Source organism: Colobus angolensis, unplaced genomic scaffold, assembly GCF_000951035.1.
Source record: "Colobus angolensis palliatus isolate OR3802 unplaced genomic scaffold, Cang.pa_1.0 Scaffold26, whole genome shotgun sequence".
In the NCBI taxonomy this organism is placed as follows: domain Eukaryota; kingdom Metazoa; phylum Chordata; class Mammalia; order Primates; family Cercopithecidae; genus Colobus; species Colobus angolensis.
In genome coordinates, this window is record NW_012115821.1 from 17491510 (window position 1) to 17514768 (window position 23259).

Here is a 23259-nt window from a genome sequence, read left to right on the forward strand (position 1 = left end):
TATTGAAAATCATCAAAATTTGATTTTTTCAACTTCCATTCACAACGGGCCTCTTCCCTCTGTACCTGCAGAGTGGCATGAGGGGCTAGGTTCCATGGCCCTCTGTCAGGACCTCCCTCAGGACATCCCTCCTGCTGACCAGTCCAGGTTGTCCTCAGATGCTAGCAGCATGCAAGTCCTGGAAGCGTTTCTCACGGGAAATTGTGAACACTTATGAAGACACTTGGGGCCATGGTGTGTACTGCCATATTTAATCCTGGGCACGGCCTGGTAAAGTAAGGGCTATTGTTGTCCCCATGTCAGAGACGGGGCTCTGGGTGGGCAAGTCACTTGCCTGGAGACAGAGAGCTGGTGATGGTGGAGCCAAACTGACTCTGAACCTACCTGATTCCAGAGCCTAAACCCAATGGCTCAATTATACTTCCTGGAGCCCGGGATTGCGCTTCATGCTGCCTCCATAAAAGCGTACACACAGTGACACACAGTTAGAACATTTTGTTTTATCTAGACGAGCAGCTTCAGGCATCGAAACCTCACCTCAGCAAATGGCAGGGGATTTGCACATTCAATGAAACGGTTCCAGGCCCCAGTGGGAAAGTTCCCTGCAGCTTCAATTAGAGAACAGTCACAGCTGACTGACGCCTGATGCTCACAGGGGCGGCTTTATTGTTTTATATGTGAAAAATGAGGGCAGGGCCAGGACCTCAGCATCAGGGAAACGAAGAAAGATTAAGAAGTATTTCTAAAGTCACACTAACCAAAAGGTCAATTCAACTGGGGGGCTGGGGAATGGGCGGGCTGTGGGGGCAGCGAACAAGCAAGCAAGCAGCTGAGAAGTATTTGTGGCACCAGAAGGAAGGTTGTGCTGTTCACTAAAGGAAACCATGGCTATGAATTTCAGGGCATCAAGACCCTGTCAACACAGCTAATCCCCACAGATGTTGGCTGAATAAGCCTTCGATGACCAAAGAAGTGCACTGTGCAAACCGTGTCAGCCTCTAGCAGGCCAATTTGTCCTCATATTACACACTCTGCGGGCTCTGCTGCTTGACCCCCAGGTCGAGGGTCCCGTCCGGCTCCCCCAGCCCAATGAGGGGTGACCCAGCATGGTTAATAAGTCAACAGAATTTAGAAGCCACGGCCGGATTAAGAAGGCAGTTTTATTTTGGTGCCCTGTACTTCAAGCAGATTAAATAATCAAAAAGGCCAAGCCATTGGGGTCATGTTTGAATGCTACAGCTGTTCACCAAGGTTTGACAAACATTCTTTATGCGGCTCATCATCTGAATGGGAAAGGCAGGGATGATCCTGGGGAGGCCAACATTTTAAGAAAGAAGAGGGGCATGATCCCAAGATCCTCTTATGGAAACTGATCCCAGCCAGATGGAGACAAGGGGAAGGGCTGCTTAAATAAGTGGGCTTTTGAAAGCAACAACTGTTTTCTGCATTGAAGGAAAGCAAAGGCAGGGTTCAGAAAGACTGAATGTAAAGCTGGGCTCCAAGTCTGCCATGCCCTTCGTGTGTTGCTCTGCACATTAATTAAGGGGTCTACGAGGTCAGCAAGGACACCAGAGAAGACTCAGTCATGAAAGGTGAGCCCTGATCAATTCCCATTGGAAAAGTTCTTGTCTGGGAGAAAGACGGGATCCTCTCACAAAGGTATCTACGGGAAATCTATTTTCAAGTCGTCTGTCTTAAAAGACTGGATATGAAAAATGTCTCTGCATGGGAGGATTTATGTTTGTGCATGTTGGGTGCAGAGGAAGAGGGTGGAAAGAAATGTATGCAGCCATGACATGAATATGCAGTTGGCATGTCACGGGCCATTTCATAGAAAACATGGTGCTTGGAGTTGGAGTTCATATATTATTCCTTTGAGGGGAAGAGTGGAACCAAAGAAAGAATGAACAAATTGGCTACAATCTCAGAGAGGCAAGCCTTTCATTAATAGATTAGTGGATTCTGCGGCAAACATATTCTCTGGTTTAAGAATTAATTTCCTGCAACTAATTAATACCTGAGCCCTACAGCGAAAAGTGAGGGGTGTCCATTCATTACTGAGGGGAAGGCGTTTTGGCTTTGAAAGGAGTCATTTAGATTATCTGCAAAATTATAGAAAGGAAAACAGTGGTTTTGCTCTTTGATATTCTGGAAAGGGGAAGGGGACTGTGATGTTCTGCATCCCTTGAACTAAATGAAACTGAGAAGAATCTCTTTCAGAAGGCTCTCTAAACATCTTCCCTATTGCCCTAGAGCACTGTTAGCCTCACTAGAGAATTTAAGGAAGAAAGGGGAAAAGGCTCAAGTGCATGACTGCCACACTGTGTTTCCCTAGTTAAGGCCCAAAGCAAGCAAGCAAGCAAACGTGCAAGCAAGCAAGCGAGCAAACAAAGCCCCTTTCAAGAGCTTCAACTATGAGTAGATAACTATTTTGAGTTTTGAATATTATTGTGTGGTCTAACGAATTCCTCTGCCACTTTATAATAAAATGCCCTTGACAGATGTTTGCCATATTTTCAAATTCAAGTCTCAGAAATAAACAGAAGGGAGTGTTATAGCTACTTTGGTGAATGACAGAGCAGTATCTAAGAAAATGTGAACTTAACCTCCTCTCCGAGCCCTGCAAGAAGATTTCTTTGAATTCCAGAGACCCTCTCCCAGTTCCTGCACAGCCAAGGCAGTCTGAACAAGGATGCTATTTTACAGCATCATTTAGAGTGAAGAAAAAAACTGCAAGAGCTCAACTACCCTTCATAAGAGTGGGGGTAAATATTAATACTAACTGTGGCATGGTCTCACCATGGAATATGCTATAGCAGTTAAAAGGAATGAATTAGCTTTCCACGTATCAATGTGGATAGATCAGTTTTGAGTGAACAGAGCAAATTGCAGACCGAGACACGTTGATGATTACATTTATTTGGATTTTTAAAAAGTTATGCAAAACAGTGTGTGTGTTTGTTGTATGTGTGTGTGTGTGTGTGTATTTGACAGGCAGTAGAACACAGCAGATAAGAACTCTGACAGACTCTGGAGGGAGGAAGACAGCCCTGGTCCTTATCACAGCTCTGCTATAATATTTATTCTCCGTGTGAACTTGGGCAAGTGATTCAGCTTTTCTGTGCCTAGCTTCCTCATCTTTCAAAAGGGGGTAATAATGGAACCATATTTACAAGGTTATGAGGATTAATTAATATACATATTTATAAAGCACTTAGAATGGTAGTTGCATGCTATATGGTTATTTGCTATTTTTGTCATTACTAACGATTGTATTTAAACTGTCCGGAGAGATACATCAGTAATGGTATGAGGAAAGGGGCTTATGCTGGAAAATAGAAATTAGGCATGAATCAAAGTAAGTTCAACTGCATAAGTCATGCATTGCTCTTTTGAGTTAAAAGGAAAAAGAATCAAGGAAGTATGATAACCCATGAATGACTTGCAGAACTATTATAGAAAAGGGGTATTCATTAATTATTCTTAATGCTTTTCTATATTTTTATAATCTTGAATAAAAAAGCAGCAGACACTATCCTTGTTCATGGAATTACAACGGCAAAAATGGATATCAATATGTAGCAGTGTTTTAGATCTGCCTTATCCAATACAGTAACCATTAGCCACGTGGCTATTTTTGTTTAAAATAGTTAAAATGAAATACAAATAAAAATTCAGTCCCTTGGTTGCAGTAGTGCCATCTCAAGAGCTCGATAGCCACACTGGCTATTGGCTCCCATACTGGACAGCAGATGCAGGACACTTCTATCATCACAGAACGTTGTATTAGACAGCACTGTTCTGCCGCCTACTTTACAGAAATGTGGATATCTGAAATCCTCTATCACTCTTTTACACATCTGGCCCCACATAACTCTGCTGTGACCTACAAAGGGCATATATCCCCCAAATATTTTTTTCACTCTTCTATTTGATATCACTAAGTCTTCCATCTTCTGAATCAGGAGACACTGAGAGAGTACTTTTCTCAAGGCTTCCAACAATAGTTGGCACAAAGATTGCAGTAGTTACTGACACTGGGGATGTACTCTGTCCAGCCCAGCTCTACTAAAGATGGTGAGTGACAGAACCTCTCTTCCAGATTGTAGAAGGTCTTACCTGGCTGGAAAGCACATTACCTGTACATTCAAAGGCGAAAAAGTGTTGATACCACACCTCACAAACTGGTTCCTATCCCAATTTCTTTCTGTTTGTTGTAGGTGAACTGCTCCTGTTTTCCAGTGTGATTGTCCTGCTCCAGGTGGTATATGGCTGCCCAGACAAGTGCCGATGTCACTCATCTACAAATTTTGTAGACTGCAGCCAGCAGGGTATGGCTGAAATTCCTTCCCACTTACCTCGTCAGACTCGAACACTGCATTTACAAGATAATCAGATACACCACCTTCCTGCTTTTGCATTTAGGTCAGTGCCATGGCTCACGGCCTTAAATTTGTCCAACAATTCCCTTTCAGATCTGGCCCCTGGAGCTTTCCATGGGCTTCAGCACTTGCAGGTTTTAAACCTAACCCAGAATTCACTCCTTTCCCTGGAAAGCAGACTTTTCCATTCCCTCCCTCAGCTGAGGGAGCTTGATTTGTCATCAAACAACATAAGCCACCTTCCCACATCCCTGGGAGAGACGTGGGAGAACCTAACTATACTTGCGGTTCAACAAAACCAGCTTCAGCAGCTTGATCGAGCGCTCCTGGAATCCATGCCCAGTGTGAGGCTTTTATTTCTCAAGGACAACCTCTGGAAATGCAATTGCCACTTGCTTGGCCTTAAACTCTGGTTGGAGAAATTTATCTATAAAGGTGAGTCATGTCTATTTGGAACCCCCCCATCTGTGTGTTACCAGCCTAGGATGAATCTCATCTGTTCTCTGCATTAGAAAGAATGTGGAGGAGTGTGTAAGGGGTGGATTTGGGCTTTTACACATCGGTGCCATTTCACAGTATGGCAAAAGAGTCAAGTGAGTCATTAGAAGGTGTTTAAATTCAGGATCTAAATTAATCTACAAATATGTTACATGGAGATAACTTTCACTTGTTTAATTAATACAACATGAAGTTACTTATCTGGGGGTATGCTGTTAGAAGGAGGACATTCAATCACCACCTGAATAACTGCTCAACCCCAAATAGCACTAAACTCTTATTTTCAAGTGTGTTCCAATTATGGGTATGGTTCTCTCTCTCTGGGATATTTTTCTCTCTTTGTCTGCTTCTACCCATTTGACAACTGTAATTCTCTAAAATTATCCTTTCTGCTTTAGCAAACACCACTGTCACTGAAATTGGGTGCAACGGGGCCTCTCTCTAAAGTTACTCACAATTTCCTTAACACAATGACAAGAGTAAAGCAAGAGATCTCAGACTATTAAAGATGAGGGGCTCTGGAAACCACCCAGGGTTAGCAAACTATAGCCCCAGGGCCACAGTCCATCTCCTGTTTCTGTAAATACAGTTTTATTGGAACACAGCCATGCCCATTCATTACATACTAAGTGAGTGGTTGCTTTGCACTATAAAAGCAGAGTAGTTGTGACAGGGGCTGTGTTGTCTATCTGGCTCTTTACAGAAAAGTTTGCCAACCTTTGTTGTCAATAGGCAACAGAGTCCCAGAGAGGTTCAGTGACTTGCCCAAGATCACAGAGCAGAAGCCTAGGTGAGAACAGAATGCACAGCTTTTGGGTCTTGACCCGACATTCTTTCCTCCACTTCACAGTGCTTCTCTCCTCCTAGCTCTCAGCATGATTCATTCATTCCTATATTTGAGTGCCTTTTGTATGTCAGGCACTGAGAAGATGGCAGTGCCTAACCATCATAGAGATTTCATTCTGGTAGTAGAAACAGATGTTAAATAAGATGATAAATGAAGATACATGTTTAGAATAGTAATTAGTGCTAAGAAACAATGAGGCAGGGGAAGGGGACAGTGATAGAACGGGGGTCTCATTTTTGATAGGATGGATGGGAAGATGTCTCCAAGGAGGTGACATGGCTGAGCAGAGCCCAAAGACTGCGGAGGAATGAGCCATGAGATAATTGCAGGAAGGAATAGTGAGCACAAAGGGCTTGATGAGGGGGAAAACTTGGCTTGGCTGCAGGACAAAAAGAGAGACAAGACAGTGGCTAGTGCAGAGGAAGGGAGTGAGTGGACACAGACAAGACAACACCAGTACTTGGGGGCCAGATCATGCAGAAGTGTGCAGAGAAGGCCAAGATGCCTGGACTTTAAGTGAGATGGAAAGCTCTTGAAGGGTTTTAGTCAAGGGAAAAATATGATCTGATTACAATGTAAAAGGTCACTCTGTAGACTCTTGGGAGAACTGACCAAAGGCTGCAGAAGAAGAACCAGGGAGATGAGGGAGAAGGTAATTTCAGTCAGCCAGCAAAGATGATGGTGGCCCAAACCAGGGTGGCGAGACCTGATCAATGCGGGGAGATACTTGGAATACTGAATTGACAGACACTGCTAATGGGTTGGAGTGGGTGATTAAGAGAAGTCCATAATTATGGGAACATCTATTTTGATTTGTCCTGCAGTGATAACCAGGTAAATGGTGATGCCTTCAGCTGACAAGGGGCAAAGAGGAGACTGGGGGGAGCGAGTGAGTGTGTTGGGGAGGTGGTCAATTAGGACTTCAGCTTAGGGCGTGACTGTCAAGTTTGAGATGTCCTGTACATATCCATGGGGAATGGTTGAGTTGGAGGTTGTATATTTAAGCCTAAAGCTCAGGAAGATGTTGGAGCTACAGACATGAATTAGGGAATCAACAGTGTCTGCATGGTTGCAGCGGTTCTCAGCAGGAATGAAGTTAGGGTGAATACAACATGGGTTCAAACGTATGATATTGAATAAATCCTTCTCAACAATGTAACAGCAAACCACATAATCAATAACCAGTCAGCATTCAAGCCAACCAGCAACAGCAGCCACATACTATGGCAACATCTTTCTTATAAGAGGTTGCAAATAAAATTGTTTACATCTACAGGTAAAGTGGCTTGAACTATTGTATTTTGGATTAAATTGTAAGCACAGACCAGCCCAATACAGAAAGACAGTTTTCATCAAAGAACATTTCTTGATTTTAAAAAAAGTTCCCAGGACTAGGGCACTGGAAGCAACCTGGGATGGGATGCATTCTGCCCTACTCTGCCACAAATTTGCTGGTGGTCTTTGGGAAAATTAGGACACTTCACTAGCACTCAGTGTCACCAGAGGGAAACTGACAGTTTTAAGCCAGGGAGTTCCTACGGCCCACTCCGATCCTCAGATTCTGTGATGCAGTTCAACGCTCCCTCACAACAGAGCTGCATGAGCACAGATCACACCTTTTCTTCGGAGAGAGGCAAAAATTGATTTGGGGTAATAAGACCTGGATGTCCCAACATAACTAGGAAAAATCCAAATACGTGCCAAACACGGGAGGCAGTAGGATTATAGACATATTGAATACAGGCAAAATAAGGGAACAGATATTAGTCAAGATCTTCTTTTTAAAAATGATATATAAACAAATGCAAACACTACAGGTATTAGACAGGGCAAGCTAATTGACATAACAGACTAGCCCAGACTTTAGTTATATGTGCAATAAAATCTGTGGCTCATTCATGTCATAGTTCAAGGGAAATGGGGCAGGGTCTGCATTTCATGCAGCCATTTAGGGACATAAGCCCCCTCCAGCTTGTGATGCCACCAACTTTATCAAGTGGCCTCTAAGGTCATCCCCAAGTGGCAACAAAATGCATGGCGGATTACACTGGGGTTTTATGGCCTGGAGGTGGCATTAATTGGTTCCACTGTCCAGAATTCAATCACATGGCCCCAAATGGACCACAAAAGTGGGAAAATTTAATCTTTCTGCTGGCCTAAGAGCAAAAAGATGTGCTTTGGTGAATACACAATAATATCTCCTCCACAGAAATACGCACACAGATTGTATGATTACTATTCCTCTCTATTTACTAGTAAACAAGTCATCTTCACTTCATTAAACATTTACTCTGAGCTAGGTATTATGCTAAATACTTGACATATTTTATCCAACTGAGTCCTCAGAGCAATCTTGGGAAGTGAATTTTAATTATCCTCATCTCTCACTCTCCAGATGAGCAAGCAGAGGCACAATGTGGTCAAGGAAGTTTTTCAGGGCTGCACAGCGAAGCAATGTTCAGACTCAAGATTTGAATCTAGTTTCTCCCAAGACTACTAGAGGTGAAGAGCTACTAGTGATCAGATAGAGAACAATGAGCGCTTGGCAAGCTGGAGCTTCCTGCATTGTCAGTTACATGCATCCAGAAGGATGTGGGACCCTCCGGCTATAATCAGCAGATTTGGCTAGGGGGTCATGGCCCATGAAATGGTGGAGAGTGGGAGTTGCATCCTGGCTGAGGATCACCTGCACAGGAGACCACAGAGCATTTGGCAGCCATAGCCCCTGCCTTCCAGCTATGTCCCAGGCTCTAGTCTGGGTATTTCCTTGGCTCTGGGTCCAGAGGCTGTGGCTCCCACCCTAATACTGAACAGCAGGAAGTCTGGAATTGGAGAGAAACAGTTCTTAAGTCTGGGGTGATTGGGTAAACCACCCTAGTGAAGGTGGAAGTCAGCTGATGAACCTATTCATCCCCCTGGCAGGTGGCCTTGCTTCCCCTGATAGAAGTCTCCATGCTCTCTGGCTGGATTAAATATCATGACTATTTCTCAATGCCCCATCACTTCATTTATGTCTCTCTGACCTTTTTGTCTTGCAACCATCTTCCTGGAAGAGGCTCTTATGGTCAGGTGCAGAGGAATGAAATGGTCCATGAGGTAAGAATCCTTAATTTCAGTGGCACTTTGGACTCATCTGGAGCAGCTGCTCTGAACCTCTGGCCTCATGAAAATCAGTGGCTCAAAAAAGGAAGAAATTCCCTTTTTATCTTTCTGCTTTAGGGTGGGGACTGTTTCCTCAGAGGATTGCTAGAGAAGCCAGGAGGAATCCAAGAGACGCTGGCGGTAGGTGATTCAGTTTTAAGCAGTGGCAGCAAAAACGACACGGGTTGAATTTTGCCACTGCCACTCACCCTGGTGTGTTGGGGCCACCTGATAATCCTTGCACTGTAAGATAGGCCCTATGTACTTACAGGGCCACTTAGAACTTATCTTGTAGGCTTAGAGAGAATAAATGTGAAAGCATTCCTAGAACTCTGAAGTGCTATGCAATGGAGGGTGCTAACAATGTTGAAGCGATGCCCTCTGCATATGTCTTTCTGGTATAATTTCATATTTCACTTACTGTGTGTACTAAGAATCTCCTCCAATCTAACTTTGCTAACAACAGCGCCAATCTTTTCAGCTGGCCTAGGGGAGGTGCTTAGGGCAGCCTGAAAGGACCAAGGCACAGGTCATGGAGCAGTTCTATCCAGTCAAAGGCTTTCTAGCAGACAGTGCCGAGGGCCATCCTGCCCACTCCTCTGACCTCACAACGCACCTGAGAGGAGGAAGTGGTGAGGCAGTGAGTGCAGTGGAAAAAACTTGGATGGAGCATGGAGAATTGGGTTTGGGTGTTGTTTCATACACTCATGACCTCTGTGAGTCTGGACAAGAGTTACCTATAAGAGCGGAGTATTAGGACTTATCTAACAGTGCTTTGTAAACCATCAAGTTGGATACAAATAGGATGTTTTCATGGCAGAAAATTTAGTCAGCGAAGTGCATTTTCCCAAAATCAAAGAGAAAATCAGTGGTCACACTAGACTAGACTTCAGTCTGCTACCTCAGTGCTCAGAGGAAAGAATGACTGACCACCCAAATTCCCCCTGACCAACAGCAGTCTACACACCTGAGGATATCCATCACCTTGCAGGGAATGGAAACTGGGTTTAATAACCCATTAGAAAGTTCAGTACTCAAAGCCACAAACGTTCTGAGGCCTGAGGAGACACATTCATGATACCTAATTCCAGGAACTAAATTTCCAGTATTGTCAAATCCACAGGTCACTCCAAGACCACTCCATCTCTCCATTTGGCATCACTGAACAGTGTTGAGACACGTAGGATCTTTGTAACAAACACATTGAACAGCACAACAATGCACATTTGTTTTATTTTTTCCTTAGATTTTCAACAGGAATCTGGTACACGAAAGATTTCTTGTCGGTGGGGCTTACTGGGGCCATGAGTGGCAGGAATGCAGTGGGCAGCCGTGTTCACCATTGGCCCTCAGCGTGCCTTCTTGTCAGCTTTTGCATTGTTTTCTCTGAGCATTTGCAGAACATGAAGGTTACTGGGCTTCTAATGAATTCTTGGTCATAAGTAATTGCCAATTTAGTGTGTGGCATTTTTAGTATTTAGCCAATTTAGGAATCTTAAAATCATAAAATATGGTTGTTCAATTCTTTGACTCCAGGATTAAAAAAAATGGTACTTCATAAATTCCATCTGCCTAAGTTTTTGCAGGCAGAGGATTTTGGAACTCTGTTGTATCAAGGCTCTGTTATTGTCCTTTGCTTTTCTCTTTTAAAGGGGGAATAACAGATGGTGTTATCTGTGGATCACCAGACACCTGGAAGGGAAAGGACCTCCTTAGGATCCCTCATGAGCTGTACCAGCCCTGCCCTCTTGCTGCTCCTGATCCAGAGTCCTCGCAGCCTCAGCGGCCCGGCTCTACCCACGGTGTGGTCCTGAGGCCTCCTGAGAACCACAACTCAGGGGAGCGAGACCTCTTGGAGTGCGAGCTCAAACCCAAGCCAAGGACTGCCAACCTGCGTCATGCTATTGCCACCGTCATCATCACTGGGGTTGTGTGTGGGATTGTGTGTCTCATGATGTTGGCAGCTGCCATCTATGGTTGCACCTATGCGGCAATCACAGCCCAGTACCATGGGGGACCCCTGGCGCAAACCAGTGATTCTGGGAAGGTGGAAGAAAAAGAGCGACTTGACAGCTCACCAGCCTGAGAGTTTTTGTCTCAAACAGGATTGGTCATTGCAGGCCAGAAGATAGTGTCTGAGTAGGGCTGATGTGTTTACTGTTAGTCTCATTTTGCTTTTGCCAAAAGAAAAAAAAAAAAAAAAAAAGATGTGTCTGTAAAAAATATTTCTGGGGAAGAATTTATGTTGTGATTTAAAAAATACCATAGGCAAAAATAGAGATGATACTTGTGCTCTGGGCCTGAGAAGTTATTATGATGATTCTATGTGGGGGTAAAACACACAGAGAAAGGGAAGATGCCATCTCTTCCAGGTACTCTTCTGTGGATTAAGTTCCTTTTACAGAGCAACAGAAATTCAAACACACGTGCCAGTCAGCATTCCTGGGAGCTTTATGGTCCACTGGAAAACTGCCCGATTTTGAGTGCCTGGGAAGAGGCTGCTGATCTTACCGGAGGGGCATTGAATGCCTCTATAATTCAAGTTCATGCTAGATCAGTGATACTTTCAGATGTTGTATATGCTATATATTTAATGGGAGCGTCTGTTGGTTGGGAATTTCATAGCTTGCCCCAAGAGTCAAAGTCTATTTCATTTTCTAAATCAGATAATCGTTTAGGGCTTTGTAGGCCTCAGAGGAAGAGGAAGATTCCATGTCCGGATAATAGGACTCAGGCCCCAAGTCTCGGGAATTTTTCTAATGCAAGGGTAAATAACATATAAACAAACACAAAGAGGATGGGGAGCCAGAATTTGGGGCAGATATTACCAAAAGGCCATATCCACCAAGGGATTGGAACCTTCCATTTAGAACTCTTACAGCAGGAATGAATTTAGGTTGGGCTGAGAGCAAGATAATGACTTTTGTGTATCTGTATCTGCATACATAGCACACAGAGTGCACAGAGTTGTACAACCACACCCACGTATAAACATACTCAGAGCAATCAGTTTACCCACTAATGAAATGCAGCCGTGTCAGGGTGGAAGCCAGCAGCTGTTGTCCACCACCCAGATTGTCTACTCCCCACGCAGGGATAGGAGTAAGAAAGAAGACTGCAGAGAGTGGGAATTACCAAGAGACTCAAGATAGGTGGTGGCAGCTATCTCCAATGTTATTTAGGCCATGGTTTTAAAAAATCAGGTGTGGCTGTCTTTACTCCACAGACATGGTCTTGAAGAGCTGCATGCAAAGTGAATTTTTGTAAATTGAATCATCATTTTAATGCAGTAGGGGAGCTGGCTATTTAAAGGAACCTTTCATGGAATCTTTCTGTAATAGAAATAATTGGCTCCAGATTTATCCATTTTGTAAATTTGCATTTTTTCATGCTAGGTTTTCTTAAAGTGGAATCTACCTGTTCTCTCTCATGATGCTCACAGGCACCTGTTAGTATTAAAATCATTTTACACAAGAAGAGAGGACAGAGGAGTTATGGACATGTTAAAAGCAGAGAATGGTAAACATAGGGCCAGTTTTTCCTCCAGAGGCCATGACAGACATTGCTAATCAATCCCAGCACTCCTCCTAGCTCAGCCTTACAGATGCCTTCTTAAAACAGTACTGTAGGCAACCAGAACTAATCAACTGGAGTTGGTTCAAAGGATAAAACACATTTGCCATTCAGGGTACTGGCTCTACATTCACTCCGTAAGGCCACGTAATGATTGGTTTGGATCCTAAATCAGTAGTCCATTCTCTAACTGAAATGTGAATGGAAGGTTCACATGTATCTATCACATCTATCATATGGGACAGATGCAGGGAAATGGGTGAACCTACCACATTCTACTGTGCAGGTCTCACACTGACACACCTCTAATAATCACAGAGACAATCTACACCTGCCATGGTGCTTCATAGCTAGTGTGGGCCCCACACACCCAAGGCTAAAGATGGACCATCTTTCTGGAGCAGCAATTTTGCTAGATGATTTTTCTAGGGGACGAAGTTTAAATTTTGATGGTAATTTTTTTTTTCTGAATATCAAAAGAAACTGAAATACCTTAGATTGTAGACCAAAGAAAGACCCCAAGGAAAGCCTGCTGATCCATCAGCTCTGTCGCAGGCCCTGGCACCTCCTCTCCATGGGTAACTCAGTGGACATGGCTCAACATCCTTCTTTATGGAAGTAGTGACTACTTCCCAAGTGAAAAAAAGCCTTTCTTTCCATGGCTCTGCACTGAGGACGGCTGGCCAAGAAGGCGGTGTGAGAAAGGAATTTTGTATGTTTTATACGCCGCCCCAGCTTCCCCAGACGTTTCTAGAGCTCACACTGTGCGCCGTGTACCAGGCATGCTGCAAGGCATTCTTGTGTAATCCTGACACCCATGAGCCACTTGAACAGATACTACATTAGCTGAGAGCTACTAAGGCCAATAACGCATGCTTCCTTTTACTGCAGTGATTTCAATCTGCAGGTGCACTGGGCCCTGACAGAGGTTTGGTGACAGTGGAGGTCAACCCAGTCCCCCTACCCACAGAGATTACATGAGGGAGTTTCTGATCCACCACAGAAAACCCTGAACGTGACTAGAATCCTTGCTTGTCAACATTCATATCCTTTCAGATTTCTAAGTACAGATGATAACTCAGGCAAACAGACTTCCTGCTGTATGGGCAGTCTTTAAGGAAAATGATTAAAATGATGCATACTTATATTCAGATTTCTATCTTTTGCCTACAGTCACCACAAACAGCAGTTGGCAATGAAAATAATTACTTACCCTGAAATGTCAACAGCTTCTCAGCACAGAAAAAAATATAAATCAAATTGTTTAGATTAACAAATGCAGAGTTATCATTTGTTAATATGAGAAATGAAATGTTTTAACTGTGAAAAACATTGCAGATGAAAGACCCAATTTGCAGGGTATTCTGTGAGAACCACAAATTATCTTTCACAACCACTACAGCTCATGAGGGGTAATTTGCAAACGCCTCATAGATGATTTTCAGCTGTTTATTGCTGCTGTCATATTCATAGATTCCCTTATAAAAATGTCCTTCTGTCATAGAGCCTGGCTGAGGGCACACTATGGACAAAAATCACGTTTAGTGTTGATTGTTTCTGAGAAAACTAAAAATATAGTTCTTTCATCATATTTAGTAGAACAGTATGATTCCAGATGGGTGATTTTTGCCTTGCCAGGGATCATAAACTCACAAACAGATATTGTTGCTGTCTGTAGTGAGGCATAATAAAAGGGGGCATGAAAAACGTACTCTGACATAGAAATTTTGGAGAAAGAAGACCCAGAATCAACTCTATATCTGAAAAGCTTTTACAAAATAAGGCAAATATCCCTGACCCTACAGGTAGAATCTTTTGCTTAAGATTATAAAATGCCAGTGGATTACTAAGGGTTTCATTTTTCCTTACAAAGATAGCAAGGCTAAAAAGTGATGCACACACAGATTTCTTCCTGAAGGCTTGTGCAAATTGAATCTCCTTGCTTGAGTTAATTAAGTACCCCTGAAACAAGATACCTTTATCTTAGATCCTAAATATCAAAGGAAGTGGTTAAATCAATTTCTAAAATCATCTATCTGTAGCATACATTCACATAATTATCCAACAACTGTTAGAAACCTATAGCTTTCTATTACAGGTCAGGAAATTACTGTTTCCAGTTTGGGAAAACCCATCCGTGTATCCATTGCTAAATGCTATTGACAGAAACCTACACAAAATGATATTCCAACTCCACCTGGCATCGCTGGGCTATGATTTGCATGCATGACTTTAGGGAACCATCCTGTTTGCTCTTTCGATTAAAATGCTTTATTTTTTAGACTCAAATTGCAATGCAGTCTCAAAGAAACCCCTACCCCATTCAGAGAAGCAGCTGCTTAATCAACCACTTCCATTTCAGATTCTTTTTTTTAAATTTTTATTTGTTTTTACTGATATATAATCCCTTTCAGATTCTTAACTGAACAACTTGTATCTACGTTTTACTCCAATGACACTGAATATTCCTTTGGGTGGACAGGATAGGATGTCGGCCAACTACAAAGGCCCATCAAGAAGACTTTGATAATGAATCAGAGGACTGGGGATCTGAGAAGGGTCTTAGAGAGCATTTAGTCCAGGTCTGGAGAATTTCAGAATAGTTGCCACCAGCCTTTCTATCCGTTGCAGACATTGCTAATAGATTATGACAAAGTTATCTGCTGAGCCCAGACAAGGCCGCAGAATATTTTTTTTTTTAATATGCTTTCCAGGTACCCACTACTGATCAACTGGAGTTGACATAAGAGATTAAACCTATTTGCTACTCTGATATAGTTCCATGTCCTTATTTTACAGAGGAAATGGAAGCATGGAAAGGAAAGCAACATTACAAAAGTCATGCACAGAATTAATTGCAAGCTTATAAATGCAGTTGCAGGAGATGGGGTTAGCATAGATAACACAACCTGATCCTCACCATTCTCTGTTCATTTTGTGGTGAACCACAATATCAAAACTATGACATTATTACACTAAGTATTTGGATAATGACAATTACGGCACCATTATCAGCATTTACTGAGCACTCAATTTCATGCCAGGTATTTTCCAAGCATAATACTTAATTTTCTCTAAGCCTTACAGTAACCAAAACATGTGGGTATTGTACTGCCGCATTACATATGAAGACACAGACAGCTTAGGTCATTTGTTCAACGTCACACCACTAGTAAATGGTGGAGTGGGAATCTGGATGCAAGTCTTCCCAAGGCCAATACCCAAGCACTTCTCAAGACCTGACAGGTTCGAAGAATTCAGAGTTAGGATCCTTTCCTGGCACTGCCAACACTTACCTTAAAGCATGGCAGGGAAAAGAAACCCAACCACTAACCAGTACGACACTGCCAGAGCTCTGGTCCCACCAAAACCAGAAGGACAGCTGAAGGAGCCAAGGCAAAATGGGGAAATAAGAACCCTTTCATCATCTATGGCTCCACTGGGCTGGAAAAGACAGTCTCCGAATGAGAGGGGAAGAAACTCAGTCACACTCTCTTGAAAGTATTTGAGAAAAATGAGAAATTCAGAGTCTAGATTAAGATGCTAGCCATTAAGTATTTCCCATTGAAATACAAATTAATGCACAGAAGATGAGAAAAGTTATGAGGGCCCCAGAAATTAGGAATACTGCTCAAGGATAGTTAAGTCTCCAGGAGGAATATCTACTATCTAAAGCAGAGGTGCAGCCTTGGCAACATGGTAAAACCCCGTTTCTACAAAAAATGCAAAAATCAATCAGATGTGGTGGTGCATGCCTATGATCCCAGCTACATGGGAGCCTGAGGAGGGAGGATTGCTTGAGTTCCGGAGATTAAGGCTGTGGTGATTCACTCCAGTCACTGCACTCCAGTCTGAGTGACTAAGTGAGATCCTGTCTCAAAAAAAAAAAAAAAAAATACAAAACAAAACAGAGGTGTGACCTTGAAACAGATGAATGGGGTGTCAAGGACGAGAGCAATAGTCTGCACTGCCCATCCTATGCTGATATGCCTTTCACTGAGACACTGAGTTTAAAAAAAAATCAGAGAGAAACCACCCTTTCCTGTATGTAGTGTATCTGAGGACATTTAACTTCTACAATACCTCCCATTGAGACCCCACTGTCTTCATTCATTAAAGATGAAGACTGTCTACAACGTAGCATATAGTAGGATGTTCTCCTTTTCCAAGTATTAAGGATAAAGGAGTGAACAAGAAATATAAAATGTCTGTCCCATGAAACTTAACATCTAGCAGAAGGAGAAGATAAAGAAATACAAATCATATCAGGTGGTGAACAAGCAGAGTGAGGAGGAGAAAACACTGGGGATATGGAGGAGGAAGAGTTTTTATTTTACAGGTGGTGATCAGAAAGGTCCCTGCTGAGAAAATACTTGAGCAGAGACCTGAAGGAAATGATGGATCCAGTGGTAAAGGTATCTGGAGGAGAAATGTCCCATGGAAAAGGCATAGCAGGTGCAAAGGCCCTGAGGTAGCGGCAAGGTTGGTGTGACTGAATAACAAGGAGGTAGTGTGGCTGTGGTTGAGTGGGTAAAGGGGAAGTAGAAGGAGTTGAGGTTAGAGAGTAATAGGGTTAAATCATGTAGGACTTACAGGTTGTGGCAGGTGCTTTTAGGATAACTCTCAATCATTCCTGCCTCCTGGTACTCATGCCCTCTCCTTGACTGTGGGCTGGACCTAGTGACTTGCTTCAAACAGAATATGGGAAAAGTTATAAGATATCCATTCCAAGATTAAGTTACAAAAAACTCTGGCTTCTATCTTGCTCGCTCTCTCTTGCTTGTCCTGTTTGAAGTGAACTAGCTCACTATGAGCTACCCTATGGAGAAGCCTATGTGGCAAGGAGGTAAGAGAGGTCTCTGACCAACAATGAGTGAGGAACTGAGTCTCTCTGCCCAACAAACCACGAGGAGCTAACTGAATCCTGCTAATGATCTCATGAGTGAGTGACGGCGAAAGCATTTCCTCTGTTGAGCCTTCAGATGAGTCTGCAACCCTCAACAACACTTTCATTTCAGCCTCATGGAAGATCCTGAGCCAGAGGACTCAGCTAAGCTGCACCCAGAGTCCTGACTCACAGATGCTGTACAATAGTAAATGTTGGTAGCTACAAGGTCTATAGCTTTAAGGCATTAAGCTTTGGCATAAGATAACTAATACCTGGACCTCTGTGAGAATTTTGGTTTTTAACTCTGAGTAAAGTAGGAAGTCGACAGAGAGTTTTGGATAGAAGAGTGATGTGATATTACTTATGTTTAACATGATTCCTGTGGCTCCTATGAAGAATAAAACGAAGGGGCGAAGGTTGGGAGAAGACAGGGGAAGCGGTAGAAACTGCTGCATCTACAACAATCCATGGCAGAGATGAAAGTGGAGCGGCCCACTGAGGGAGCAGTGGAAGTGCTGAAAAGTGGTCAGACTCTGTACATAACTGAAAGAAATAACAGGATTTATAGGCAGATTGGTTGTAGGCAGGAGGAAAAGGAAAGAGTCAAAAATGACTTCGAGATCCTGATTCAAAGCCAGGCACAGGGGCGCATGCATGTAGTTCCAGCTGCTCAAGAGGCTGAGGCAGGAGGATCACTCGAGCCCAGGAGTTCAAGACCAGTCTGGGGAAAAATGCGTGACCCCATCTCTTAAAAAAAAAAAAAAAGGACGATGACGGAGGAGGAGAAGGAGGAGATGGGGAGGGGGAGACGGAGGGAGAAGAGGAAGAGGAAGAAGATAAAAAGAAGAAGAGGAAGAAGATCCTGATTCAAACAAATTGTAAAAAGTAAAGAGCATTTTTGAGACAACTAGAATTTACATTCTGACTAGGTAACAGATTAAGGAATTATTATTTTTAGGTACAGTAATTGTATTGCTATATTAAAATACAAAGAAGTCCTTATCTTTTAAAGATGTAGGCTGACATATTTATGAATGAAACGATGTAATGACTAAGATTTGATTTAAAATAATATGGGAGGGGTGGTTGTGGATTGCCAAATTGAAGGACACAGTGGCCAAGGGTTGATGGCTACTGGGATTGGGCACAAGATATGTGGAATTTCATTATATTTTTTTCTGTCTACTTTTGAGTACATTCAGTATTATCCATGATGACATGCATTTTTAAAAAAAGAAATGAATGACTCCAAAGTTTTTGGACTAATTAGATAATGAGAATTATTGAGTTGGATTTTAAATTATCAGGGCTATGGAGAAAAGGTGGAAGGGGAGGGTGTGAATGCAATCAGGACTTCAGCCTGGAATCTATTGAATTTAATAGACCTATTAGTGAAAGAGTAAAGACACTGAATAAGCAAGTGTGGTCAAGTAAGAGAAGTCTAGCTTGGGAATCACCAGTTTATGAATAGTGTTCAAAGCCTTGAGAGTAAATAGGAGCACAGGTGGAGAACCCTGGGGCCCTCCAACATTTACTAGTCAGGGAGATGAGTGAATCAGCAAACGAGACCTAGGAGGGTTGGACAGTGAGGTCAGCTGAGAACCAAGTAAAGGAAGACTTCAAGGAGAAAGTGATCAACATGGTGAAGCACTGCTAATAGGCTAAGACAAAAGAAAAATGGAAGTTACTGAAATTACTGGTGACCTTCATGAGGAATATTTCTTAGTGGAGTGGGTTCCAGAGAAAATGGGAAACAGCAAGGGAGAGGAGCATATAGCATAAAAGAATGAGTAATGCATCATACAAATAAAATAATGTAACAAAATACTTTTCACTTAAAAACCTGACTATATCACATAAAATCTGAAAGTTGGTGGAAGAATAGTAAAGCATATACTATGACCATACACTATGTTTTCATTCTGAAATTTTATTTTGAAAGACAATTACCTACTACCATCTGCCTGAGCTGTGTCACGTATAACTGTGTATTTTGGCCTCGAGGTGAGAATGACATTCAGGCATTTATCCTAACTTCATGCAGATCTTCTCACCCAGAAGAGAACCCAGGAGTTGCTGGTAAGTGCAAACTTTGGGAGACATTGGGAATAAAACGCCTTTGATCAGCACTGTCCCTTTCCCACCAGAGACTGATCAAAGCATTTTCCTCAGGCAAGAAAGTCCATGTACGGGACTTTCAGTCAAGTCAAAGGGTTTAGCCAGGGGTGGCTTCCGTGGGCCACATTGGAAGAAGAAGAATTGTCTTCTTCACCACGTTGATCACTTTCTCCTTGAAGTCTCCTTTTACTTGGTTCTCAGCTGACCTCACTGTCCAACTGTCCACTGTCTCATTTGCTGATTCACTCATCTCCCTGACTTGTAAATGTTGGAGGGCCCCAGGGTTCTCCACCTGTGCCGCACATAAAATACACTAACACTAATGATAGCTGATGAGCTAAAACACACACACACACACACAAATAAAAACTCATAATGTTTTAAGAAAGTTTACGAATTTGTGCTGAGCTACATTTGAAGCTGCACAGCCCGCGGGCCACAAGTTGGACAAGCTTGGACTCTTCTGCTGCAGATTCTGCTCATGCCCATCCCTTTCTTCCCAGGCGAGGGAAATTCATGGCAGCTTGTCTATCCTCTGTGGGCCCTTTACTTAGCATGAGTCATATATATTCTAGTCTTAACTGAGATCAAAATCCCAACAGGGTCACTAGGAGATTTGCTTGGATAAAGGCGGTTAAATAAATCCCCAAATCTCTCATGAGCCATGTTGGGAAAAAAAAAAATCCCATAAACTGTTTTCCACCAAAGCATGTGAGGGCATTTTCAATGTTCCACCAAGCATTATGCTGATTGCACTGTTCAGAGATTTATAAGCTAGAGTGAAGATTAACTAAATCACTGTCTTGACTTATAATGAAAACATATATTTTTAGAAAGCTTAGGATCTTTGATTGGAATTTCTGTGTAACCACATAGACAAAAACATTAGGCACAACCAATGGACAACCTCTGATACACGAAGCTCTGTCTTCAGCATCCACTTACATAACCTCTGATTTAAATATGTACTTCATTTGTATAGAAACATGTTGAAAAAGGTGAGTGCACAAATCAGCCTTTTTCGTTGTTCTTTTAAATAGACAGTGTGACATATTTTCATGTGAAGTTGAGTTTGGCAGGCTTTTTCTATAAAGGAGCAGGTAGAGGATATTTTTGGCTTTGTAGTTTCCATGGTCTCTACCCCTCCATCTACTCAGCTCTGCCATTTTAGCAAGAAGGTATTCACAGACAATATGGGCATGGCTGCATTTCAATACCACTTCGCCTACAAAAACAGGCACTGGAGAGCTCACAAGATTTTTTGCTTTTTCTTTTTTGTTTTGAGACAGGGTGTCACTCTGTCACCCAGGGCTGAAGTACAATGGCATGATCTCAGCTCACTGCTGCCTCGACCTTCCTGGCTCAAGCTATCCTCCCACTTTAGCTTCCTGAGTAACTGTGACTCTAGGTGGCTGCCAGGCTGCCCAGCTAATTTTTGTATTTTTTTGTAGAGGTGGTGTTTCACCATGTTGCCCAGGCTGGTCTTGAACTCCTAGGTTCAAGCAATCCACCTGACTCAGCCTCCCAAAGCACTGGGATTACAGGCGTGAGCCACCACACCCGGCCTGACAAGGTATTTATACCCAGAATATATGAACAACTCTTACAGCTCAACAATATGAAGACAACCTAATTTAATTTAAATATGGGCAAAGGATCTGAATAGACCTTTCTCTAAACAAAATATACACATGGTAAACAACACATGAAAAGATGCTCGGTCATTAGGGAAGTGGAAATCACTTCACACCCACTAGGATGGCTAACATAAAAAAAGACAGATGGTAAGCATTAGAAAGGATGCAGAAAAATTGGAATGTTCGTACGTTGCTGGTGGTGTTGTAAAACGGTGCAGGCGCTTTGGAAAACAGTCTTGCAGTTCTTCAAAATACCAAACGTAGAGTTACCATATGACCCAACAATTCTACTTTTAGGTGTGTACCCAAGAGAATATAAAAACATAGGTCTGCAAAAAAACATGTACATCAATGCTTGTATCAACATTACTAATAGCTAAAACAGCATCCATCAACTTATGAATGGATATGCTAAATGTTGTCTATTCATACAAGGGAATATTATGGCAATTTAAAAATGAAGTACTGATATAGGCTACAATGTGGATGGATCATAAAAACATTAAGTGAAGGAAGCTGGTCACAAAAGGGCACATATTATATGATTCCATTTATCTGGAATGTCCAAAAATAGACAAATCCATAGAGAAAGTATATGAGTGGTTTCCTAGAGCTGTAGTTTGCGAACCTCAGCTCTGAGGCACAGGTATGTGAAAGTGTGAGTTTCAAAGTTTTAATACAGAACATGTCAAGATACTATCAATATAACCTTCTGACATGCAAGTTTTCAGAAAAAAATAACATAAAACAGGAAACAGCACTGACTAGTGAGCAGTAATGGGTGTAACATATGGTAATTCCTAATGAAGAGAGCGACAATAATTTAGCAGCTAATGATTATTGCCCACCCACATGTAAGTGTTTACAAAAAAACTTTATATACATAAAAACTTATTTATTTCTCTCAACGGGAATCAGAGGCTTCCCCAAAAGCAAGACTGAATCTGGGTATGAGACATATTCCAGTATTGGTCAATTCCTTTCCTTTTCTCTCACGGTAAAATACATGTCCACCTTTAAAAAATGAGGTTGTTAGAAATCCAACCTCAGCACCAAACAACCTCCACTTACACCTGTGAAAAGGAAGGCACAGGGGCGAGGCCTGGGGAAGGGGATGGCCTGCGCTCACTCGTAAATACTCAGCTCACATTGCCTTTAATGTTCACATCCCATCATGACCTCTAAAAGAAGTGGCTTAACTTGCCGATTTAGAACACACAACCAGGTATGAGGATGTGTTGCCCCAAAATTCTGCTGCTCATTTTTGAGTGGAGGGCCTGCTGGGGCTTTTGAGGAGTTTAGAAAGGGACAGTAACTCTTGGGTGCAAGTGTCCTGGAGAGTGAGCACAGAGGATCCAGTTTCTCAAAACCCTGGGCTATTTTTATTCCTGGGGCAATAATCCTCAACATGCCCTTGTCACTGGCTACTCTGTGGTATGCAGAGCAGCTGCTCTAATGTCCAGCTCTCACTCTCAAACTCTGCTGCAGACTTTAAAAAAAGTGTGACCTATAGCTAGCTCACTAACCGCACTAACTATAAAGTTTGCTGTTGTCAGTCCTACTGGCTTAGACCTGCTTCTGTCCCTGCATAGTATTCATTTGTTAGCTTAATAAAAATGTCACACACACACACAGAAAGTCCCACCTCATAGCTGACATTCAGAGCAAAGATGTGCCTTGGGTTTCCCACTTTTCCCTGGGTCAGCTACGCACCTACTTATCAGCTCTGGTTGTAGATCCTGGTAACTACCCCCAAAACCCAAGAGACTCATTCAGGTCTCACAGCACCCACGTGGAACATGGACACATGGATGATGAATCTCATTCTAGGTTCCTGGAGGCGTTAGTTCCCACTGCCTAGAATGCTCTTCCTATATAGCTTTGCATGGTGACTGCAGTCTGCATCTCATGATTCAGACTTCCATTCTTGTCACCTCACCAGGGAGGCCTTCTCGAACCACCCCCTAACCTGGAAAGGCACTGCCCCACCGCACACCATGTGCACATGGCTGTGTACTTCTCCCCTCTGCCACTGCCAACCATATTTCATCTCTTAATCCTGCTCCATTTTCTAGAGAGCGTTTACCACTACTAGAAATCCTTCCTTCCTTCCTTCCTTCCTTCCTTCCTTCCTTCCTTCCTTCCTTCCTTCCTTCCTTCCTTCCTCCCTCCCTC

General features: G+C 42.7%; 2 protein-coding genes across 2 annotated transcripts in view; one reads left to right on the forward strand and one right to left on the reverse strand.

Annotated features, from left to right (window-relative positions):
- Positions 1–23259, reverse strand: part of CACNA2D3 (calcium channel, voltage-dependent, alpha 2/delta subunit 3) — a gene marked incomplete at its 5' end in the record, with an annotated part of 947927 nt that overhangs the window by 145017 nt on the left and 779651 nt on the right. The gene's annotated exons all lie outside the window — the stretch shown is intronic.
- Positions 1423–11160, forward strand: LRTM1 (leucine-rich repeats and transmembrane domains 1). Its single transcript, XM_011947272.1, has 3 exons — positions 1423–1592; positions 4221–4817; positions 10521–11160. Exons 1-3 carry the CDS (start codon positions 1586–1588, stop codon positions 10952–10954), a joined length of 1038 nt encoding a protein of 345 aa, XP_011802662.1. The 5' UTR covers positions 1423–1585; the 3' UTR covers positions 10955–11160.